The sequence below is a fragment of the Ceratosolen solmsi genome, unplaced genomic scaffold (assembly GCF_000503995.2).
Source record: "Ceratosolen solmsi marchali unplaced genomic scaffold, CerSol_1.0 scaffold47, whole genome shotgun sequence".
Classification (NCBI taxonomy): domain Eukaryota; kingdom Metazoa; phylum Arthropoda; class Insecta; order Hymenoptera; family Agaonidae; genus Ceratosolen; species Ceratosolen solmsi.
In genome coordinates this window covers 3,575,767-3,602,050 of record NW_011948419.1, presented here as the reverse complement: position 1 = coordinate 3,602,050, position 26,284 = coordinate 3,575,767, and the positions used below count along the sequence as shown (strand labels likewise).

General features: G+C 32.6%; 2 protein-coding genes across 2 annotated transcripts; one reads left to right on the top strand and one right to left on the bottom strand.

The window, feature by feature from the left end:
• Positions 1 to 11,199: 11,199 nt before the first annotated feature.
• Positions 11,200 to 19,698, top strand: LOC105360559 (adenosine deaminase CECR1). Its single transcript, XM_011497492.1, has 5 exons — positions 11,200 to 11,522; positions 15,912 to 16,341; positions 16,439 to 16,600; positions 17,753 to 18,073; positions 19,046 to 19,698. The coding sequence occupies exons 1-5, from the start codon at positions 11,264 to 11,266 to the stop codon at positions 19,449 to 19,451; spliced, it is 1,578 nt and encodes a 525-aa protein (XP_011495794.1). The 5' UTR covers positions 11,200 to 11,263; the 3' UTR covers positions 19,452 to 19,698.
• A 1,551-nt stretch (positions 19,699 to 21,249) lies between these two features.
• LOC105360558 (uncharacterized) lies at positions 21,250 to 25,771 on the bottom strand. Its single transcript, XM_011497491.1, has 4 exons — positions 25,675 to 25,771; positions 23,083 to 23,220; positions 21,964 to 22,198; positions 21,250 to 21,423 (listed from the first exon to the last, which is right to left on the bottom strand). The coding sequence occupies exons 2-4, from the start codon at positions 23,189 to 23,191 to the stop codon at positions 21,372 to 21,374; spliced, it is 396 nt and encodes a 131-aa protein (XP_011495793.1). The 5' UTR covers positions 23,192 to 23,220; positions 25,675 to 25,771; the 3' UTR covers positions 21,250 to 21,371.
• Positions 25,772 to 26,284: the final 513 nt, after the last annotated feature.

The following is a 26,284-nucleotide window of genomic DNA, read 5'->3' as shown; positions in this document are numbered from 1 at the left end:
AATATAATGTGCTTGTGACTATTATGAAAAGTATAATTGAATATTACCAAATACATTAAATATTAAAATGTACAACGCACCATCAAGTAAATACGATTTTATCCTTTAATATTCATATTAAGATAGTAAATATATAAAGTAATAAATAATTATTACGATATCTAATGGCTTATTATCTGTTTAAGAAAGACTTTCAACGAAAAAAAGTACACGAATGTTTATGTGCAAATATGTACATTTTATATGTAAAAAAATATTTTACAATCATATTTTACAATCAAATCAAAACGAATATTTTAATTTAATTACTTAATTATTTTTTATGTAACGGCATAAATGTGAAATAAATTTGAGTAAAGTTTCCTCGTGGATGAGGAAAAGAATACTAGTGATTTAATTTTATATTTTAAACGCGTTATAATTAGAAAAAAAAATTGTATACGTTTATGTATAGGCATAGCAAAATATTTTATGTAATTAATGTTAATATTAAATATATTCGTATACGTTTTGATATATTGATTACATATTGATATATTTAAAGAATAGTAGTAAGGTCCGTGTATTTAGATATTTTAATATTTGCAAAATAGCATTCGGCTAATAAATTATAAAATTAATAAAATTCTATTCAATATTATTAATTCTTGTGATATTTATCTTCTAATCATCTAGCATAAGTTTAATATTCAGATATTCAAATTTAATTTGCAGTTAATGTTGAATTGAAAAATAGCCATTCTAATGTAATCTCAAATGATTTATAGATTATATTTTCTGATAAATTCTTTTTAAATACAAACAACGCACATACCTTTATCAATTTCAAATCAGTTTAAATAACAAATGAAAGAGTAAATTTTGAGTATGATGTGACTTATATAAAAAAAAATGATGGAATTATATTTGCGAAGTAATGATCGATGTATATCTTTTAGTTTCTTACTTAGCAATATTCACAGTGAATCTACGACAGTTTAGTTTAATCAAAATTTGTTCTATTTACGATTTTCTAATATACATGTACTTCGACATATATTATTTATGTTAATAAATTTTAGAAACGTGCATTATTAAGCAATCGACGAGCAGTCCCATTACATCCATAAAATATATTTTTACTTCTTACTCTATCGAAGTTACGAAGTTCTTTTTCTAATAGCAAACTCAAAATTTCTACAGCAATATTATTCCTTTAGAAAACAGCAGTCGCAGTTAATATAATTAGATGTCTTGTTCGTTACTCGAAACTTTATAAAACAACATGTTTCTTTTGTGACAAGCACACGCATACCCACAAATAAAAATAGGATCAACATAATCGCACTGCACATTTTACAACAAAATCTGCACAAAATGAGGCAATAAATGAACTTGGTTGTATCCGGTCCCACTATAAATGCTTTCGCGGCTACATTTGCGCACGCAAACGCACTCGTCAAAAACTCACCTTCCACGCTTTCTTCGTTCTAACCGAGTGTGCTGTACTTTTGGATTCCTCGAAATTGTAAATTGCATCTCGCTCAGTCGACTGTAGAATTAAATACAATTACGGCAATAAGTTGAAGAGAAAATAAAGGACTTCCGATAAATTGTAAAAGAATTTTTGTAATTTTTCAGTTGTCTTCAAAACATAATGACAATAGAGAAATAGAGGGAGAGAGAGAGAGAGAGAGAGAGTCAGCCAAGTGATGATGATGGACGTAACAAGACGATGAAGTTCCATGCTTTTACTCTGTAATTTTTAAGATTTTCATTCGAATATTCATTGCAACTAGCCATTCAAAATATATAGTTCAGTTGATTCATAATTAAATCACTTTAAATATACGATGAAATTATTCGTTTAAAGTTCTCCAGGCATATTTCACATACCTAGCAGAAACTCCCCGTACGTGTATATTAAATTTCAACTTCAAGGTAATTAAAATTTTTTTAGAAATACTAAGTATAATAGTAACGACTACTCATTTTAATAATACACGGACTTTCAGCAATTGTTATAATTAAACATTTAAACTTATTTTCTTAAAAAACGCAGAGTATATTTAAAATGTTATTTCTGCTAATACAAATTAAACAAACGAATGTTTGTATTATCTCTCTTTGTCTATTATTCTTACAAGTTACATTCCTCTTAATGAAATATTACTTTTATCACGGTTTTTTACCGTGAATTTGTTTAATAATGAAATATATCTTTAATGTATATCAGACATTACATTTGAAATTTGAGTGATGATAATTTATGAAAATATTTTCATTATATTGATATTTTAAAAGAAGAATTCAAAATGCTAATCGATATATATATATATATATATATATATATATATATATACTGATTAACTTTGACATTATTTGTCTACTGATATATATTACATATTTTTTTCGGATCAATTTTTAAGACATTAAATTCTGATTTTATGGACATAAATGTTGTCTAAGATTAAACTTTATATTAAGCTTTAATAAAACAGCTCCTGAAACGATAACGTAGAATAATTTTTCATACATTATGTTAAACGACGAATTCATAATATTAGTAGGATCGATAAATAAAATATTTTATTCATTATTAATTTTCAATTATATTAGTATTGAATTACGAGTGATATTATGCTAAGAGAAAACTGGACTTATCATCTATTTAACAAATATAAATGATATTGAAATTAGATAAATTTATCTTTAGCCATTAATAGGAAATAAGAAAGCCACTATAGGAAATCACCTTAATTGCTAAAATTATTTATGAAAATATTAATTAATATTTTTTTCATCAAAATTATGTATTTTATTTTTTCAATAAATCAAATAAAATAATATCTAAATCAATTGCCATTAAGACTTAATATTTTAATTTTATGAAATACAAAATATTCTTAATTAAATTGTAGTGACGATACTGTAATTGGAGTTGACGAACTTTTTATTATTAGCGGACGAAAAGAATTGTTACACAATGCTGAATTTCTGGTATATTTGTAGCTAAGTATCGTAAGTAGATGTAATTTACAATATGTCGTAGGTACAATATAAAGGTCTAATTTAATCTTGTGATATGTTATCAGGAGTAACATCGATTTTCTAAATAAAATAGTTTCCGTTATCCAATATCAGAATTGAGATTAAGATAATAATTATATTGTACCGACTACACAGATTCAAATTTATAAACAAAAATTGAACGTCGTCCAAAAAGTAAATGAGATACGTGAAAAGAAAAGAAATGCTTTCATTTTATTGATATTAAGAGATTATGTCGAACAATTATGCATGAGATGGATAGGATTCGTAAAAATATAAAGATTGGAATGTGAATTGAAATGATCGTCGAGGGATCCCATATGCCACAAGCTTCTTGTAAATAGTAAAAATTAAAACATTTTTTAAAAATTCAAACAAACATAAATTTTCGCACGTGCTGTAATTTTTAAATTGATAATTAATAATGTTATTGCTTTCTATTGTTTTAATTAGATATATAAAGATAGATTAGTAATTATACAATTAGTTTAAGAGATAAAATTATAGTAATAATATTTCTTACAATGTTTTTTAAATACACTTTCAACGTTAATATTGAGCTAATATTTATTTGTATGACAGAATCGCATTTACGATATTTTCATATCTACGAATCTAAAAATTCTATTACAATCTCACTCACACATTGATTATCTATGATGTATCGTACAGAAATTTTATACATTTACTAAATATATTTTTAATGCTCTGAATAATGAATAATGCATAAAGAATTACCCATAAACGTAAATGTTTACACTCTATCAATTATTAAATACACTTCCATTCAATTACAACCACTAATTTATTTATTCACACATATACAAGTATAGATTTAATTTTTTATGGAGTGTGCTATATTTTGACAAAAATACATGTTTTATAAATATCTTACAATCTATTTTAAAATTATAAACAAATTATAGAGTTTTATTTTATTAATATAGTTCTTACCTTCCTCTTTTTATATAGAATATAAACATAAATATTAATTAACGAAATAGTGTTTATTTTAAATTTAACTATCAAATCGCACAATTTAAAAGCTTATGTAGAGATTTTCGTGTTCTATGTCATAATTTAGAAAAAATAATATCGTTAAAAATTTAATCAGATCAATGGTAATTGATTAAATAGTTTATTCATAACGAGGATTATGAATTTTTATTAAAATTAATTTCATTAATTATTAATTACATTTTTCAGATATATAATTATCAACTGCAACAATGTTGCTACATTTCATGCTAATACCTAAATTATATATAAAAATTTTTTAATTCATTCCTAATAATTAGAAAATATGTTCATTATTGTATTAAATATTAGAATATTATTATTATACTATTTATTAATAAAACGTGCAAAAAATAATTGTATATTTGTAATAAAAAAAAAGAAATTTCGATAATATTCTGTGCTTCGATAAAAAATAATTGTAGTGAACAGAACGTTTTATGTCGATAAATAAAATTTTTTTCTATTATACAATTTTATACTTAGTTATTATTTTCTATTATTTATTTTAATAAAAATATCAAAATCAGTTCAACCTTTAGGCTCATAATAATTAATTCTTTACCTTAAATTTTATATTAACATATGATACATAATAATTAAAATAAATAAACATTATACTATTAATTTTGTTAATGTTATTATAATGATAAATACAAATTTTGCATATATGTGCACAATATTAACTATTTTTTTTAATTTTGTGATAAATCATTTACTGTAATTCTTAAATAATAGATGATACATATGCACTCATGGGTACGTATCAAAAGAGAGAGATAGAGAGAGAGATAGAGAGATAGAGAGAGAGAGAGAGAGAGAGAGAGAGAGAGAGAGAGAGAGAGAGAGAGAGAGAGAGAGTGGATCGACAATAATAATTTTAAAAATTGCGATTTTGTTTTGGCCAATTTTAGGTTGTTTGTGTAAATGTAACAATAGATTCTGTTTCACACATATATATCGATGCATTCTTTCTCAATTGCTGTACACAAGTAAAACAACCAAAAACAAGTGATAACACGAAACGATCATTTCTGAAAGACGTGCGATCAAACGTAAAATCCTAAATCTTTATTACATAAATGCCTGCCTGTTTGTCACTCTCTCTTTCGCACTCTCTCTCCCTATCTCTTTTACACACACACTCTCTCTCTCTCTCTCTCTCTCTCTCTCTCTCTATTTCTCTCTTTCTATCTCGCTTTTTCTTTCTCTCTCTGAAACAAAAATTAATAAACATAAATATGCTCCTTATGGTATATATTACAGTTAAAAAATTTTTTTGATTAAACTTAAGATACAAATGATTCATGAATAATTGGATTTATAATAAATTTGAATTTTAAACTGCTGTTACTTAATTAGAAATCGTATATACTATGCATTATTGCATCTACAAAACGTTAGCCATTTATTGAATATTATCGAATCGGCATCCAAATTTTTTGTTTAATATGTAATCCTATTTATTTAGAAAAATTTTTTTATTTGAACGTATTATTACTTCAAGCGTTCCTCCAAATTCAAAGTTTTTCAATCTTGTCTGATTTTCCATTTACTATGAATGATACATAATTTAATACTCACACAAATTCTTTTATTTGGATAATAACGATAGTATTAAAGATAATTTCTGAAACATAAAACGAGAGAGAGAGAGAGAGAGAGAGAGAGAGAGAGAGAGATTTCATCAAATAATCCGCTATACTACTATTTGATTTTAATATTCTAAAAAAGAATGTTTTATCTGGAAATCACTTACCTACTACTCCTAATATAGTCAAATATTATTTAAAATAAAAAATATACAATTATAGAATCTATTAATTCTGAATTATTAAGAATATAATATAATCAATATCCGAGTACTAGATAATATTGGATTTTTCAAATATAAAATCTAGTTGTGAAATATATATAGGCGATAGGTTTAATTGATAAAGAAATTTAAGATATGAAATATATTTTTTTTAAGAAATTTTACTTTAAAAGCATCATTAATGCCCATGAATTGGTGAAAAATCTCTAAGGGATTATTATCCCAAACTATATGGACACTTTTCATTAATTGTGTTAAATTAAAAACTGAAAAAAAAAACAAAAAAAATATAGAAATATGTATGTTTTTAATCATATGCATAGTATTTATAATTGTTACGTAATGTTTTTACCGAGAATATATATCCTTATAAAGTTATGATATATTATTTTTGCAGGCTGTTTTCCGAACAAGTTGTATTGGACGAATAAGTCCCATGTAACACGGTAATACATTCACATCTGCATTGCGACTAAAATTTATAAACAATTCAATACGAAATTCCCAGGTTAGTATAAATGAAAAACATCTATCTGACTGATGTCTCGGTAACATACATAGTTAACGGAGGTCGTATGGTACATATCGATATATGCATATACATTACCGTAAGTATTCGCTCTTGCTGGGCTTATCCACGCTGTAACAATATTTTTATCAAATTAAGTTTGAATACTTTCGTGAATATATTATTCATGTCGGAGTTTTTAATAAAGAAGTCAATAATGATAATTGGCATTAATTGTTAAACGACTGAAGTATTTTGTAATGCTGTGGTACTTCAACGATACATCATTCTATTAGTTATGGACAATTCAATGCAATTCTTCATTATTCTTATTAGTGGAAGATTTTTAACGACGTACAGTCTTAATACGTGCATTGATTTATTAATAATTTCAAATCATTCTAACAATAATATTGCTTGCGATTTGTAAGGCAGTTTATTATAGAAATAGAATCCATTAATTATGAAATAACATTTGGCAATACAATATTATTTATTCGAAGTTATTCATTATTTTTCCTTAAAAATTCGTTCAATTTTCGTTTAGAATGATAATGAAATTAATCATGAATTAAAAATTTTAAGGAAAAGATTTCGCTATTTAGCTTAAATAAGAATTTTGTGTTAATTAGTAAATTAATTCATTGGAACAATTTAAGAAGAAATTAATGTTTAAAAGTAGTATTCCCATTCATTAATCCCTTTATATATTATTGAATTTATTTATTCGATATTTTTCGATCTATCACTACTATTAAAATCTATAGAATTTTATGAAATAAATAGATAGATGATTTCCTAAAGGGTTTTATTTTAGGTAGTGTTAATAATTATTAAAAAAAAATCTTTTTATTTATGTAAAATAAATATTTTAAAGGGTTTTATTTTAGGTAGTGTTAATAATTATTAAAAAAAATCTTTTTATTTATGTAAAATAAATATTTTATCGAATATTTATGATAAATACTGTTGATTGTTCATTGAGTCGATCTGGTAAATCATATATAATTTAAATTCCGGTCTTCGTAAAAAAATGACATAAAACAAGTAATGTTGAATAGAATAGAATATTCAGCTCTTAAAAGATAATAATCTATTTTATGTATTATTGATGTAAGATGTTGAAGAGACGAAGACGAAGCGAATAAGTCTCTCTCTCTCTCTCTCTCTCTCTCTATATATATATATATATATATATAATTACCTATAATTACATTCATGTAATCATATAAATATATAATTACCTATCATTTTTATTCCTATTAGATGTATAATATATCAGGCTTATATTCTTACGAATTTATGCTTTTGAATAGTTAGTTGCAAAGTATGAATATTTAGAAAATAATTTTAAAAAATGTTAACTTAAACGGATCTGTATGTGTGAAATTGTTAAGAAAAAACACGAGAAAGAAATTAAATATAATATTTAAATTATTCTTATTACGAGGACAATATTATAAACTTCGACGTTTTTGAATGAAATATAACTTTCAAATTTTAATATCGTTAAGCGATATAAATAATATTTTTCTAAATATTCTAATGAAATCGTAAAGCCGACGCATGAGATGAGACATATTTAATATTTTGTTTATGAAGTTGTAACATTCAAAATGAATTATAGACTAGGATTTTACAGCAGAGAGTGAAAAAAAAAATGGAATAAAAGCCAAAGGCAGTGTTACGCGCGAGTGGACATGAAGTACGCTCGAGGAGTTTTGATTTTCAAGTTTATGTAATAACGAAGTAATTAAAAAAAAACGCCTCACCCAAGGTAATTAATTACTCTGTTGTCACTTTATCAGGCTTTTATGCCTTTCGATTCGCGCCTCGAATTGTCATGCGCAACACTCATCCCCCACCTCGACCTCCTCGACCCCCTCCCCGAGTAAGCTACCCCCAAAGTGCCACGAGTCAACCTTTATGGTTATAATAGGCAAATAGGCCCTCTCTTATAAACAGTCTCCTTCTCCTTCACGTCCTCCTCTTCCTCCTCTTCCTCCACCTCCTCCTCCTTCTCCTCCTCCTTCTCCTCCTCCTCCTTCTGCAGCGCCTCATCAGCTCCGCGAGTCCGCGGCAACCGCCCCAAATAAACGGGCGCCGCCATTCTAGTCGCTTCTATTCGTTTTATCAGCCCGGGTGTCCTGACGCACGATTGGCTTGGCTCGCGGACAGCGACCCCTCCACCGGAGAGAGAGAGAGAGAGAGAGAGAGAGAGAGAGAGAGAGAGTAGCGAACGGCCTGCTAAAAGAGAGGCACAGGCGCTATTTAGAGCTGAAAGGAGGTTAAGGACCGCGCGATCGGTAGCCGATCGGCGTTCACCAGAGGCGGCCCTTCGGAGCAGGAGTGCGCGAAGTAGCCTGCGGGTACGCATTGGCTGGGACAGTTACACATACCTCGGAAGGTGCACGCAGCCGGACGCAGGCTGAACGGCGTCAGCAGGATCAGCGTCGACATGATTCACCGAGGTGCATCCAGTAGTGGCGGCTGCGTTCGCGGCCGCGGCCACGGCGCCCAGGTAGATCTGGCATCGCTGTACGATTATCCACGGCGAGCCTCGCTACATTCTCTCCTCGACGTGCGCTCTCACTCTCTCTCTCTCTCTCTCCCTCCCTCTTCCTCCCTCTTCCTCTCACACACTCTCGCCGTCCCCCTGTCTCACTATATATATATATATATATATATATATATATATATCTCGCTCTTCCACTGTCTCTCTTCCTTTTATCAATCTCCTAGTCAGTTCTCGTCCCTTGCCGCCGTCCACCCTCTAACGACCGAGACGCGCCGCTCGCGTCCACCTATCCGGCCCGTATCATCGTGCGCGACGCCGACACCACGAGGACTACGACAGGGACGAGCGCCGCGCTTCAACGCTCGAAGCCCAACCTAACCTTAAACTCTCGCTCCCACGTTCGCAGCTCGCGCTCGAGCACTGCCGCCGGCGATCCGGTGCACGTCGCACGACGGCTACCGACACCACCACCACCACCACCACCACCACGACCGCTACCACCACCACCACCATCACCACCTCCACCTCCACCTCTAGCACCGCCGCCGCCGCCGCTCGTTCGCTCACTCACTCCCTCACCCTCCCGCTCAGCAAGTCGTGCGTGCGCGCGCGCTCCGATACGTGGGCGGTGCAAACTATGGAGAGAGAGTGAGAAAGGACGACGGGCGCAAAGGCCGCGCGAGCCCACAGAGGCTCTTGTCGGCGAGAGACAACGTGTGGCTGAGAGACACTGGCGGTGTAGTCCCGTCGAAGAGTATCCGCGATCTTAGCCCGACGAACTCCCGCAGTACCGCTGCTGCCGCGCTGCCGTTCGGTAATTCCCGAATGGCCTATGTATCCGCGTGCACGCACCCGTTCACACGTACAAGGCGATTCACGCACACGTGCATTTGCGCGTATATATGCCGGGAGAACGGCAGCGAACAGGTCGCGATCAACGCGCGGCGAATGAGGACGACTCCCCCTTACGCCGCCCGACCCCGCTCGATCGCCTGTCCTTTATATATATATATACTTCTCTCTCTCTCTCTCTCTCTCTCTCTCTCTCTCTCTCTCTATATATATATATATATATATATAATTACCTATAATTACATTCATGTAATCATATAAATATATAATTACCTATCATTTTTATTCCTATTAGATGTATAATATATCAGGCTTATATTCTTACGAATTTATGCTTTTGAATAGTTAGTTGCAAAGTATGAATATTTAGAAAATAATTTTAAAAAATGTTAACTTAAACGGATCTGTATGTGTGAAATTGTTAAGAAAAAACACGAGAAAGAAATTAAATATAATATTTAAATTATTCTTATTACGAGGACAATATTATAAACTTCGACGTTTTTGAATGAAATATAACTTTCAAATTTTAATATCGTTAAGCGATATAAATAATATTTTTCTAAATATTCTAATGAAATCGTAAAGCCGACGCATGAGATGAGACATATTTAATATTTTGTTTATGAAGTTGTAACATTCAAAATGAATTATAGACTAGGATTTTACAGCAGAGAGTGAAAAAAAAAATGGAATAAAAGCCAAAGGCAGTGTTACGCGCGAGTGGACATGAAGTACGCTCGAGGAGTTTTGATTTTCAAGTTTATGTAATAACGAAGTAATTAAAAAAAAACGCCTCACCCAAGGTAATTAATTACTCTGTTGTCACTTTATCAGGCTTTTATGCCTTTCGATTCGCGCCTCGAATTGTCATGCGCAACACTCATCCCCCACCTCGACCTCCTCGACCCCCTCCCCGAGTAAGCTACCCCCAAAGTGCCACGAGTCAACCTTTATGGTTATAATAGGCAAATAGGCCCTCTCTTATAAACAGTCTCCTTCTCCTTCACGTCCTCCTCTTCCTCCTCTTCCTCCACCTCCTCCTCCTTCTCCTCCTCCTTCTCCTCCTCCTCCTTCTGCAGCGCCTCATCAGCTCCGCGAGTCCGCGGCAACCGCCCCAAATAAACGGGCGCCGCCATTCTAGTCGCTTCTATTCGTTTTATCAGCCCGGGTGTCCTGACGCACGATTGGCTTGGCTCGCGGACAGCGACCCCTCCACCGACGCAGGCGCGCGGCTTACTTAAAACCCGGCGACGAGGCACCGAGGAGTGCAAAGTCCGTGCGCCACGTGCCTGATCATGGAGTCAGCGGGGACACGAGCGAGCCCACGTGCGAGGATGCCGCGTATTGTCGGCCTGGCCTGGATGGCAATAACGCTCGTCGCCGGGGCTTGGGGCTACGCCACGCACGAGTGGCTGGGCTCGCGGACAGCGACCCCTCCACCGACGCAGGCGCGCGGCTTACTTAAAACCCGGCGACGAGGCACCGAGGAGTGCAAAGTCCGTGCGCCACGTGCCTGATCATGGAGTCAGCGGGGACACGAGCGAGCCCACGTGCGAGGATGCCGCGTATTGTCGGCCTGGCCTGGATGGCAATAACGCTCGTCGCCGGGGCTTGGGGCTACGCCATCGGCGGCTCCAGTGACGGTTACTGGGAGCGGAGGGCGAGCATCCTGCTCGAGGAGGAGAGCGCGATGATCGGCGGCGATCTCGTGTTCGAGGAGAAGGAGAGGCTGGTCAACCAGATGCTCATGAAGGCCAAGCACAAGGAGATCGATGACGGTTCGTCAGCATTGATTTTTCGATTACGCTCCTCGACAGCGCATCACGGGAGCCAGCCAAATCTCGAAGCCGGCCAAAGGTTCGGCGGTGCGCGCGCGCGAATCCCCAGGACAGTCCCAACAATTGGGCCCTTAAAATTCATAAAAGTTTGACGGGCCGCGGAGCTTCGCCTCTATGATTCTCGAGGAAATTAACAAACACTACCGGCATTTCGCCATTTTTCATCTAAATACCCAATTGCCGATGTTATTATTCGACCACTGGTTCGCGCAAATTCGTGTTTTGATTCAACGTGCGCGACATAATAATCTTCCTACAAGACGATGCGAGATGTGACGACGCTTTGACCGCTTAATGACCGCAGCAAGCGTGACGTCACGTGCACGCGAATGTACATTATTAAATGAACATTTTGTTATATTGCCCGACTATGTTTCCCCAGTTTCCTCTACGTCCTGTCAAAAGCTTCCCAATTATTTTATTGCTTTATTGGTAAAATAGTTGCCTCCGTTATTTCAACATTGCCAGCAAACAATCAATTAATTCAATCAACTAGTTCAATCGATTAATAATTTAAAACTACGCACATTACTAGTAATTAATTAAATACTTTCGAATAGCAAAGAATTTCTTTCCAATATTTTTTTTTCCTGCCATTTGTCTTGTTTTGTTTTGTCTAGCTTTGTTTATGTTTAACGTAGTAGAAATATTTGAAAGTTAATTTTAAAACATAAACAATATTGTGCTCGGAAGAAGACTCTCTTAGACGTATTTTTAATCATAGTTTGATTTTAATGTTGCATTGCCATTATTTCGGAGTCATCGATCAATGTTCTCATACAATTTAAGCATACTTATCTCCTAATTCTCAAATTATTTAATTAGCCTTGATTGCAAAATACATGGGAAAATTTGATTGATACTTAAACAGTGATTACAGAAAGTTATCAAATACAATTTATCCATATAATAGAAGATGAATCTTGGTTATTATGAAATTAAAGTATTCCTACATTGATATTCAATATTATAATGCATAAAGTTGTATCGATAGGATTGAAAGTGCCGATATTATTTATTACATATTGCGTCCGTACTAGTTGGAAAGACAATTTGAAAATTGTTTGAATATTTCAATCAGACACTAGTCTCTATAAACGAATTGAAATATAATTTTCACTTAATTATAAAGTTTTGGCAGACAATCACGAATGTTATTTAAAGCAAGATTGTATTTTAACGATTGGTGAATTATAATTGTTATTATACGCGGGACAAAAATATAATAATTAAAAATGTATTGAGGGTAATTATATAGTTCATTTGAATGTTAAACTGACAATTAAAGTCTATACGCGTAATGCAATGTTAAGGTGTAAAGTAGCACGAAGACACAACAGATATAAATAAGAGAACATAGAATGTAACATTTACATTATGGATCAATTGTAACAGCAGCGATTTCACTTATTGTACAAGAAGTTTGGCAAACCGCCGCGCACTCGGATTCCCACGTAATCTAAAAAAACTTTATGAGAAGAGTGACAGTTGTAATTTACCGGCGTTATATTACACTAGTAGAAAGTAAATTAAACAAGTTTCGTAAAAATAGAGTATTATTATTTGCAACGTAAATCGAACAATATTCTTCAATTAGCAAATTTTAAATTAAATGGAACAAGGGTATTTTTATCTGTGTATGTAATTATCAGAACGCGAGAATGCTTACGAAATTTCTATTTTAGTAATGATTAGTTACATAAAAGTTTTAAATTTCTATTTGTTAGAGAAAGTAACATAAAAAGTAAATAAAAAAAAATTGTAAAAGCTAACATCGATGATTGTAGAGAACATGTAGAGACAAAAATTATAGTACAACGCAATTATGCAAGATGTTATCCCATAATAACTGTATGCATAAAATTTTCCGCCATATTCATACTATCAACAAGTAATTATCAGAACATATTAATGTGTATTAACCACAATGCACGAACGCAATGCACATTGCTTCATAAATATAATTGTATGTTATTAGTATTAGATATAGATAAAGAAATTATATAATTAGAATTCTAAATCTTCACAACGCCTTGTGATTATATTGAAGTGATTGACCAATTTTTCGTTAACCAATTATCAATATTATTAAATATGATTTTCTTTTTAAATATCAAAATTATAATCCATTAAATACATAACTACAAAATATCGAATACCCCTTTAAATACATCATTGATAATATGTTTGGCCTGAAAAACTTAGCACTTTTAAATATATTTGAGTACTAATTTGTGCGTAATAATTCGAGTACTAAATGATTGCGTAAAAATTTGCAGAAAAAAAGGAGAAGAAAAAAAACCCGCACATTTCAATTTTCCTTTAAATCTATTCTGCCTTGAACAAAGCTTTATTATTTTTTCTTCGTAATAATATTTTAACCTTCTTAATTAAATAATTCTTAATAATAATATTGCAATTAATTTTCAAAACATTTTATTGATTTTTTCTTTAACGCGCTATTAAAATAGATTGAAATGAAGATAAACAACATTTTCTTTGGTCTTCACATATGTATTTACATTTATATGCTTATGTTTTATCGTTATTCTAATCTTATAACTTTGTGGAAAAAATAAAAAAAATGCCAGCCAATTGTTTTACCAATTCCCATAATATGTTATACTTAGTGTGTACTTAGCAAATATCCACGTCTGCGCAACGTATTACGTACATTCATGCAGAATTGATTAAATTACATTTGCAATTGATTCGTCAATTTTGTTCCAACACATTTTTTATCACATTCTAGCTGCCATATTTAATAAAAAAAAAAAATTTCTATCGTAAATATAATAAACAATTTGCAATATGTTATCTTCGCCTCTAAATGTATTAACATATCGATAAACTCCCACATGCTCGATCATCTTCTTCTCTTAAAGTTACGCATTACTAATCATTTCGAATGACTATATTTTTGCCGATATCCATGCAAATGCTAAGCCCCGTCGCTAAATTCTATTTTCCATGTTTTTACAAATAATAAAATTAAGTTTTTAACTTATTTATACAAATTTACGCGTAATTATAAATATCGTAAGTAGCTGGTAATATCTATTGCGTATAATCCTAAGATCCTAATTTTATACGGATCCACGAACATCTATATTGAGCCCAAGCCCATGAATCATCCGGATTCTATTTTTTGATTCTTTTGTAAATGTCGCAGATGTTGCTTTCCATAAGTCACTCATATTTTATAACTTTTACTGAAATCTTTAATGTCATCCTCATTTTGTGTTAGTCATTTACTGCATTCGAGTCTGTACAATTAAAGCATCTGTGTGACGCGTGATTGTTGTTTTCACTATACCGATATTTATAGCTAGCTATACCGATCGTGTTTGCGTCCTTTATCTTTAGCTTAACAATAGCCAATACAGAAGTTAATCAGTACTTGTGGTTATTAGTTTTTTACGATAGGAATACGACATCCTGTAGACTTTACTAATTTGACAAAATTAATCCCACATTCGACTGTATGTTTTATGAAGCTTTAATTGTTATCTTTCGTATTGAAAATTTTTGAAAATAAGCTTTAAGTTGTAATTAGTATTATACAATGGATTTTATTACTAAGAAATTTGCATTCTTTAATAATATTTTTAAGCTGACAAGTTTAACACTTAAAATATTAAACATTCCAGTTTTCCCCCTTTATTTCATGAAGCCTAAGTTTTCATTCAATGCAATGTCAATAATTAAAAGATGATAATGAATAGCGTTTGAAATGAAAACAAACATCCATTTCTATTCATTAACTTTAATATAAAGGATGAAACAAAACAAAAAAAAAACCAAGCAATTTTATATTATAATTGACCGTTATTTGTAAAATAAAGTTCGTGTTATGCCATTCATTTTACACTTTTTTAATTTTTTTATTTACATGTTGAAATTGTAATATTAAACACGCACACTATTTGTTTTCTTCATACGAATAAATCTAGAGAAATTAGTTTTATATGCGGGAAAAATATGCAGTCATATCACAATAGAGAAAGTTTTACATCTTCCATATAGAAACTAATATCCTGAAATTCAAGCAGAAAATGGAAATTTATATTCTTATTTATAATTTGCCCATTTCATTGTAGATACCCGAAGATGAGTAAAAATAATAATAATAATAATAATAATAATAATAATAATAATAATAATAATAATAAACAACCTAATACTTACTCTGACTAACGATAGTTGGCGATTATCGAAAATATAATAAATGTAATAAATTTACATTAAAAATTCTGCTTAAATTTCTCTCCCGCCATTAAAATTATTATAGTTGAGCATAATGTAACATAATGAAACGTTCGAGCGCAGCTTTTATCCATAAGGCAACCTTCCTGCCATCGCAGAGCTTCCTCCTAGTATCAGACAAGATTCGCGAGTCCCCTGTCTTCAAAATAATCGAGCAGATGCCAAAAGGAGCTGTGCTACATACCCATGACACGGCAATCGGCTCCTCGGATTATCTTTTCTCCAACGTAACTTTCCGGCCAAATCTCTACATGTGCGACCTCAATGGCCAACTCTGGTTCCAATTCTTCGACAAACCCGATAGAAAGGATTGCAACTGGCAGCTCCTGAGCGAGCTCAGGAAGAAAGACACGAATAATCTGATCGATCAAAGAATATCGAGGCAGCTAACGATGGTTACAGAGCAACCGGAGAAAACCTATCCTGACTCGACAATCGCCTGGACCAAATTCATTGATATTTTTCGACTCATTACGCCGATGTTGACGTATAGGTAACAATGTCCTTTCGGCGCTTTAGGCCATTTCTATTATAAAAAAAAATAAATTGCCATCTTAATTGTTAAGCCAATGTTCAATCAATTATTCCAGACCAGTCTATGAAGATTATTTCTATCACGGGCTTTTAGATCTTTACAACGACAATGTTTTCTATATAGAATTACGTTCGACTTTACCGACGCTGTACGAACTGGATGGAACAAAGTACGGTCCGATCGAAGTGGCTCTTATTTACAAAAAAGTTACCGAAAGGTATTAATATTTATTGGGTATTAATTATTTAGGTATTAATAATTATTATTTATTGTTGTTTGATAAATATTATAGATATGATTAATTACAAGTAAGATGCTTCTTCACACCCTAGTTTCATATATTTTTTAATAAACTATTGTCATTTGGAAAATTGCTATTTAATATTCTTACTGAATGTTAATGTAAAATTTGTAAATTGTCAGTCAGGAGTTAATTTTAATAATGATGATGTCGATGCCTGTAATTTAGTAATAAAAAAAATAGTAAAGAGACGATTCAAGTAAGAGTCAAATATTAAAAATTCTCTTAAGAATAAAATTGTATTAATTGTAAACGATAAATTTTTTCCTTAATTATCAAACAAATAATTATTAAGTAAATATTTAAACATCTTAAAATAGAGTATTTTATTCAATAGATCGTTAAAGCAAATAAAAACGAAGATTTGTAATATATCAACGTAGATAAGTACAAAGCTATTTTTCTTTTGATAACGAAAAAATCAAGTAAAACAGTTTACTGCTCAAATAATTATCATAATTAAATTAAATAATCGAATTCAATACTTCAATAAATAAAACGTCCACTTTGTTCAATGTATCTTTATTAAATCTGTGACTGTGTTACATTACGAAAGTATTTAATTCAATTTTTAGTGCTAAAGCAGAAAGTGATTAGTAAACTTTCATATAAATATATTATAATAGCTTTCGCTTGGCAATTTATTCTAATTAATTTATAATCATCACTGCTTTTGTATAATTTTTTCTTAACCTCCATTCAGACTTTATCTTTCAAGTATTTAACACGTATTCCGTAAAATTGAATATTTTGTAAAAGCTCGTTATACATTATATCTGCACTATGATTATTAATTTGAATCGCATAATCCATATTATTTAAGCTAATTGAAGCATTTTTTTATTGAAAATATCGACGAGTAAATTAATTGTATTTGCATAAGTACGTTACCATTAATTTCCAGTCTTTGGCTAATCTCGTTATATACAACAAATAGTAAATGTTTCTCTCAAATACGGTTGACATTAAAAGCATAGGATATAAAAACAAAATGATTGAAATGTAAATCAGCCGAAGCTATATTTTGTTCAAAGTCCCGTTCACATTATAAGCTTATCATCTTTCTAGGTTCATGCAGGATTATCCCCACTTTCTTGGCATGAAGTTAATTTATGCCCCAATTCGAAGCATGGAGACGGCACAATTTAACGAAAGTTTGAAGGTGGCACTCGAGCTTAAAAGAACAATGCCCAACTTCTTCGCGGGTTTCGATTTGGTGGGTTTTGAGGAACAGGGGCCACCCCTAATAAATTTTGCAGATCAGATACGAACTCTCGACGATGGGATATTCAGGTTTTTTCACGCAGGCGAGACGGATTGGTATGGTACAAACACCGATGAAAACCTTGTCGACGCTCTCATGCTGAACACGAAGAGGATCGGCCATGGGTAATTACAGATTTTTAATTATCTTCCGATTCACAAGCACGAATATTTAATGCGAGGATACATTCCAAATATAATTAAATTCAACGTTTTTCCAATTGCCATCCTAAGGTCTAAATGTTCTGCTAAATATTTTTAATCTCTACGTATAGCGACGGATGGTAAAACCAAAAATGAAACGTAATACTGTAAACGCATGAATTGAAGTAGTCGATTATCAAATGAGATTTTAATATTGGCTCTTTAGACTAACATAAATAGTTACATAACATCTTTAATATTTAATTAATTTATTGTATTTAAATGCAGTTGCGAACGGTAAATTTTATAAATTAATCTTCTCATATTATTATAGTTTTTATTATTATTTAATATTACATATAATTAGGGATATTAAGGGTAAAAAGTTCCATTTTATATTGCACCTCAAGATTGATAAATTACGTTTCTTAGGGTTGTTTGTGATTAGACATTTTACTAAAATAAATATAGTAATCAGTTTGTTGTCGGTAATTAATGTATGTGTCTCTGTCTGTCTGTTTGCCTTCCTATGGGTGCGCGCGTTCGTGACGCGAGTGTGTATGTGCGTGCGTGCGTGCATGCGTGCGTGCGTGTGTGTTTGTCTATAGAAAGCATATTATGCGATACTAAAATATTCAGTATATAAAGAGTACGCAATTGAAGTTATAAATTTTATCTGAAAACTGTCAAGGAGAGAAAATGTTAAATAAACCGATGGATTTGAAACTTCTGCGTCCGAGATCTGACAAATTTGAAAATTAAGCACTGAGTAGGCTAGCAAAAGTACTACGAGAAGGTGCTTTTGGAAAATTGTGAAACTTGATCGGCATTTGTAAGGATACTAAGTATATTAAGCTGAAGTTGGGTGGCAAATATGTTAAAAATTACCGACTATTTTCGGCGAATCGTGGCAGATTGTTTAAAATTAATTATCCATAAAATATTGTTCACCAGGTATGCCATATTGAAGCACCCGGAGCTGCTGAAATATGCACGAAATAAGAAAGTCGCCATCGAGATATCGCCCATCTCCAATCAAGTGCTTGTTCTCGTTAAGGATTTGCGCAATCATCCGGCTTCTGTGCTTTTCGCGGAGAACTATCCCGTGATCATATCTAATGACGACCCGGGCTTATGGGGCTCTCGAGGTTTAAGTTACGACTTCTACGAGGCCTTTGTCGGCATGATGTCACGTAACGCCGACCTGAGGGCGCTGAAGCAGCTCGCCATGAACTCGATCCTTTACTCGGCAATGAGCGATAAGGAGAAAAACCGCGCCATGGAGATATGGAAAAATCGCTGGGACGAATTTATTGAAAAGATGAATGACGATGTGTTGTGCAAATATTCGCGATTGTAGGATAATTGTTTGAAATTCGACGTTGGAATTTTCTTGAGAGTAATTTATACGAACGTTTTAACGCTCGCAAACTGACTTGCGATTTAGAAATATTATAAATCAGTGATTTAGTGAAGGACCAACGATTTTTGTATTCAATATATATTTCAGCTTTCAGGGAAATTTTATTGGACATAGTCGGATTCGTGAAAATAAAAAGAAAGTAATGAGAAACATGTATTAAGTATTATTTTCAGTTAGAAATACATATGGAATAGTTGGAGAAATTCGAATAATATTTAGACCATAAGCAGATTATTTTTAATTAATAAATGCCATAAAATTTTCCATGAGCATTAATATTATATTTTTTCTAACTGCTGATAAATGAAAGAATCTATATATATATATATATATATATATATATATATATGTGTGTGTGTGTATGGAAAACGTTTTCTCTATTTCTGACTGATGAATTTTTATGAACACATCATGTATGTAAATAAACTTTCTATTAACAATTAATCTTAATATTTAATAATTTTAACTCGAAATATATATTAAACGATCGACATTTTCGATCGACGTAAAGATGGTCTTTATTTTGTACGAATATTATTATCTTAAACCGGCAATTCATAAATTTTGCCTTAATTTCCGAATGTATGCATTAAAAATTTTCATACGATCGCTTTAAGTAATAAGAATTTAATTTCTTTTACAAGAGAATTTTAACATAAGTATTATTATTTATTATTAAAATACAATTTCTTCTTCTTGTTAATTTTTTAATCAATTTGAATATTTATTTGTTATGTTGATTGAGCATTGGATAGACGATTATATTATCGTTTTATTGCAAATGCGTATGTAACATATTTTTATTGTATGTACTTATAAATATTGCGGATATATTACATTTAGGTTAATCAAGCCTTTCTTCCAATCGCAATTAAATTTTTCGTTAATGCATAATTAAAAAAGATTTTATTATTTTTTTATTAAAAAACTGCATTAAATTTGTATTGTATATATATATATATATATATATATATATATATATATATATATATGTATGTATATATATGCACGTCTCTGTGTGTTGTACACGTGCATCTGTTGCGTGTGTTTGTGTATATATATATATATATATATATATATATATATATATATATATATATATTAATGGACAAGTTTTATATGAATAATTTTTATTTAATTAAAAAAAAAAATTAAATGTTTAAAATTATGTATTAATAATAAATATAATTGAAGTTATAAGGAGTATTAAACTAAAATTAATTATATTTTAATGTAATACATGAGATAAAACTTTTTGTCAATACATATACAGACGCTAACAGGCATGCACGCCCACCTGCAAACACAAAACACGAATAATAACTATAATAGGATTTGAATTTTTATCACTTGCGCGCAGTTATTTAATTCATCGATTTTACTTTAATATATTTCTGAAAATCAATTATAATTCCAATAATAATTTTTATCTTTCTTTTAATTTACATATTTTATTAGAATAGATTTACGTAGATAATGTTAAAAAAATTCACAATTTCTCATTTTCTTCTATCTTACTAATAATTATTTAGAATTAGTTTTATGTTCATTTAATTTCCTTTACTTCTCAATCATATATTTAACTTCAAAATATATAATTTCTATAATTCGAAATTATATTCCTATAATGTCATATTAATTTAAATATGAAATAGGTTATAATGAAAGTATAGGATGTTTTTGAGAGTGGATTTGAAGCAGGATATGAAAGAATAACACAAGTAATTATTGTTATGACACAGAAAAATTTTATTCCACTTTTTGTTACCAGCCGAAGTCCAAAGGTCTGTCGAAATGTGTGATCACAGATGAGGGTGAGGAGTCGTGCGGTTGTCCTCGTTAGGTGCTAATTTTGTATCAAAGCTGTTGAGATCTCAGCAAGTATTCCATCATTCCTAATTTCAATTCTCTAAGATTCAAGATTTAAACATCAAAAAGATGGTCAATTCGTTAATATGATTGGTTAATATGACGGTTTTTGGCGCATAAATTTCATCATACCATACACGAACTAATTCTTTTTTTTTTTTCATAAATTTTATTCCTAGTTGACGCGATATCGTTAATTTACAGCAAACGCGAATGAACACCATTCGACATAATTTGATAGCGATCGTTGCATTGAAAAGATAAAAAAATTTTGATGTGACTTTTCATCATCACCGTTCTAAAATACCAGAATTTAAATTGGATAAATAAATAATTCATAATAATTAAGATTTAAGATAATTAAAGCTTTTATATATAATTCATACACTAATGGCTTTCTTGTGTTGTTTTCCATTAGAAATGCCTCCTTCTTGAAATGGTAAAAAAATAATCGAAATTATATTTAATGCCACTCAAATCGTAAATTGCTAGTTCCCGAATCCGCGACATACGAAGTCAATGCGAAATGTATCATGCGTGACCACCGCGACGAAGTTAATAATTAACTCAACGAATTTACCTCGGAACATTACCCGAGGGGTCAACGCCCCGTCTTTTTCTCCTTTCCGGTGTGACGCTGCTTCCGTCACTTAATACTAGCTTCGATGCAAGAGCTGTTGATTTTCCGGGCGGACTGGTGGTTCCTGACGGCACGTTCGTCAATAATTGTTTGCCCTGGCGATTCTCTTTTGATTTCCGCCGGACACTTAGGTCAGACGATACGACGATTTCATCGAAAGCCTGACCGACGAATTCTGTAAGGGCAAAGCCTCGATCATAAATCCTTTTTCTTCTATTCTAATCCATCTTTGAAATTAAATTCTCATAAAAGAGTCATAGATGTTGTATTTATTGTCAAATTTTCATCAGTGGTCGTCGTCGTCGTCGTCGTCGTCGTCTTCGTACGCGTGTGACTCGACTATTCATGGCAATCCGTAAATTATCCTAATCTTTACTTAACGTCTGCTACACAAGATTAAGAAAATGCGTGATTCATGTGACTATGTGTTTTTCAAATTAATCTCTATATTATAAAAACAGAGATAGTTCTTGAAGAATGTAATATAATAAATTATTTTAATCTTTCTAGATATTTTTAACGTTATCGCGTCTACTGTTGTAAAATCTGCTTTAATATTTTTTCATTTACACGAGTTACCTAAGCATAAACGAACGATAATTAATGTTCGTATAAATGAGAGTATCATTTTATTTTATTCGAGTTACTTGCTAATGCAGATCGATTAGCAGTTCCGGAATTTCCATTTACGCAGGATCTTACTTATATAAATATAATAACATTTAATTACCGTTAAAATTATTCGTAAGTTAAAAAGCCAACAAATAATTAACTAATATTGTTGTTGTTGTTGTTGTTGTTGTTGTTGTTGTTGTTGTTGTTGTTGTTGTTGTTGTTATTATTATTATTATTATTGTTATTATTATTATTATTATTATTACTATTATTATGAGAATTATGATAATTATAAATGTGGTTTTAAATATTAACGAGCGCGCGCGCGCGTGTGTGTATGGATTACATGTTTTAAAATAATATATGAAAGTAAATGAAAATGTTGAAATTTCGTTTATAATAGAACTATACATGCGTATTAAAGTATAAAATAAGATAACTTACGATTACGATTTGTGGCTTGATTTTGAGCATTGACAGTTACAGCAGCCAAAACGAGAATGATGAAAGCCAAAAGTTTAGTCATTTTTGCGACCGAATCGGAATTTAGCATTTATGCTTTTCTTTACCAAACAACAATTTCTGAAAGCAAAAAGGTTGAAAAACAATGATAATGGCGGTGCGGCTTGGTGCAATTATCCACACAGACAAAAGAAATGCACTCGATTAATCCATAAGGATCTCTGCCAAGACGTAAAATGCCACGGTCTCCAGACGTCTCGGATTGCCCAGTCTATTGCTCAATTAAAGTGCCTTTTATATCTCCCGATAGAAAGTCTCCTGCGGCGTCGGTCATGTCGCCTTTCAATCGCAATGTGTAATGCGCGTGCGCCACGCCAAGTCGCTACGTTTTACTTTATAGGGACAAAGGACATTGTTTCGCGGTCGCTCGTGAAGTTATTATACTCGATTGCAATAATCTATAAGCTTAATTTTTGTTGTTGTAATTCTAAATTCTATTGGGAATTGTATGAGAAAAAATAACTCGTAAGTTTTTCTTCTTCTTTTTTTCAGATTTTGTCGATGATCGAGTGATTATTTAATATTGACGATCGCGAGAACATTCATTAGCGCATCTAATTATATAATTCTATTTTAGTGTTAATAATCAGTAGCCGAAATAACTATTTTTTTTTTCACTTATCAAAAGCATAATACATAAACCGTATGTTCTTTTTATACGAATACGAAAATTGCCCGAAGATTACTCATCTTATAAAACGAATATTACTTTATTTTAATACTTGACTAGACACTATAATTTGTATATAGCTTTATTTATCTAAATAAGAAAAAAAAAACAGTTAAAACATTCTCTCGAATAATATTTTTCTTCAACATTTTCTCTCTTAATTTTATCGAAATTAAAATTATGCAATTTTATTGTGCGTATTAATTTAATAAATAGTGGAAACAATTTATCTCAATATATCAATAAAAAGTATCGTTAAGTTATCATACACAATCATATTAATATGTATATATTAATTTGTTAATTTACAATTAGTATCTACCGTAACTTGGTGCTTATTTTGATAAAGAATTAATTGAATCGTGGCAAGTAACTTGGCACAACTTTCTATTATTTACAAAAAAAGAATTTTTAATACAAGAATGGAATATTCTTGCAAAAAATAAAAACAACAACCAATGACTATGTTTCTTGGTCCAAACCGAAACAAACATATTCGTGCTCCAACTTTAAAATTACAAATCGATGTATGAATCTCGATGATAAGCCTCGATTGTGCGCTGAGATACATTAATCATAGATTCGTAGCGCTAGCCGAGCTAATCAACAATAATCGAATCACTCGCATGTAATGATTCGTTTCGCTTTTGCAAACGAGGCGAGGAGCAATGAGCCGCGTAATTGGCGTTAAGTGAATGAGTCGTTGTTTAAAATCGCCTGTCGGATATGCCTTATTTGCGCTTTGAAACAAAGACGCAAAGATGTCGTTAAAGAGAAGGGATCTATCGAAGCGATTATAAGCGCCAACTTGAATCACGAGAAACTTGTATATATTATAACTGGGATTACAAGTTCATTGAACATCGAGCAATGCCTGCCCTCCTGAAATGCATTTAAGCATTTTGTATTTTTGATTGTTGTGCAGTTATATTTGTGTTTTATATGCAATTTTAAAGCTAATTAGAAAGAAACGCAGATAATTTTTAATTTACTGTAACCGGGCTAGCGAATTTTTGCCGTTGTATATAATAATATACAAATGAATTATGAAATCAAATGATCAAATGGAGTCAAAGATTTATGGAATGATACTTTAGTTACTTATGGTTTCTTAATCATGATGAATGAAACTTCTACCTAAAGCCTCGTGTCCAAAAAGCGAATTACAACACAAAAATCATATATATATATATATATATATATATATATGTACGTTATATTTTGGCGCTAATTAATGGGTATTATACGCTTAGACTGAGTTTTACAACCGATGGAACCGTTCGCTACTAAGTGACAGAACTTTTAAAGTTCAAGTCCTTAAAGTCTAAGCCCATCAATTATATAGGAATATCGAAGGAGCAGAAAACGAACGAAATCTTACAAACTAAGAATAACACATACAATGGAGAATATTGATAGAAGTAAAGAGCGAATAAATAAGGCAACGAAGAAAGCGAACGAGTGACAAGGAGACTGACTAGCATGGTAGAAGAGATGAAAAAATTAAAAAAAAAAAAAAAAAAAAAAAAAAAAAAAATAAAATAAAATAAAGTAAAAATCGTGCAGAAGTTACCGATAAGGCTTGAACGGTATCACGCAGCACCGGCGGTCCCTTCACCCCTTTCATACCCACCGTAATATATGCCCACCGTTAAATATAATCGCGCTCGCTCATGTGAATACGTAAAGACGCGAGGCAAAGCGGTGGCAGCGCAAAGGGCATCGACCCGCGGCTAAAGCTTTTACTGAGGCGAGCGAGCGTGCAACCGTGGCGGCCCTGAGACTCTGAAGACTGTGAGAGCGTGATGATGCGCAGAGTGTGGAGTCAGTCGCGGAGCACTTACCGACGATATCCTGAGGATACTTTCCGAGCCGACAACCGCACGAGAAATGCGAGCTGGACGGCCGCGCAGTCTTCGAGCGAGCCAGGCTCCTCTCCTCCGTCTCCCGCCCTCCCTCGTTCGACTCGCGCCTCTCCTCGCGGGGACGAAGGGTGGGATGGCCAGCGGCTGGTGGGGTCTGTCCGAGTACCATGCCCGTAGGGCAGGGCCCATTGAACGGGGTGGGGGTGGGGGATCCCTTCGACTCGTCGTCGCCCACGGGGTTCGGACGGAGCTTGGAGCTCGTTGGTGCACTCCGGGGGCCCCCGACGTTCTCCCGGCAAAAGTAGCCTCGTTGGCAAAAAGGAAGGACGACGCCCTCGATGGACAGCCCTGGCGCGCGGCGAGCCGGGTGGACGGCTTCCCTCTTCCTCCGCTGCCCTCGCGATCCGTGAAGCGCTTTCTTTCTGCGTTGGCCGGCACCGCCACCATCGCCGCCGTCGGTTTCTCCCCTACCACCCTTCCCCATCCCCTTCCCCGTCCCCTTCCCCATCCCCTCAACGTCCCCACCCCGCCCGACCCCCTCAAAACCGCCGCGCGGACAAACGACGATCCGTAACCCGTGTCCCGCCGC

Coding starts and splice junctions, on each gene's coding strand:
- LOC105360559 (XM_011497492.1), top strand. CDS start 11,264: ATGGAGTCAGCGGGGACACGAGCGAGCCCACGTGCGAGGATGCCGCGT. Junction 11,523..15,911: donor GCACAAGGAGATCGATGACG/GTTCGTCAGCAT, acceptor GTTCGAGCGCAG/CTTTTATCCATAAGGCAACC. Junction 18,074..19,045: donor ACGAAGAGGATCGGCCATGG/GTAATTACAGAT, acceptor ATTGTTCACCAG/GTATGCCATATTGAAGCACC.
- LOC105360558 (XM_011497491.1), bottom strand. CDS start 23,191: ATGCTAAATTCCGATTCGGTCGCAAAAATGACTAAACTTTTGGCTTTC. Junction 22,199..23,082: donor TCAAGCCACAAATCGTAATC/GTAAGTTATCTT, acceptor TTGCCCTTACAG/AATTCGTCGGTCAGGCTTTC. Junction 21,424..21,963: donor CCCTCGGGTAATGTTCCGAG/GTAAATTCGTTG, acceptor CTTGAATCTTAG/AGAATTGAAATTAGGAATGA.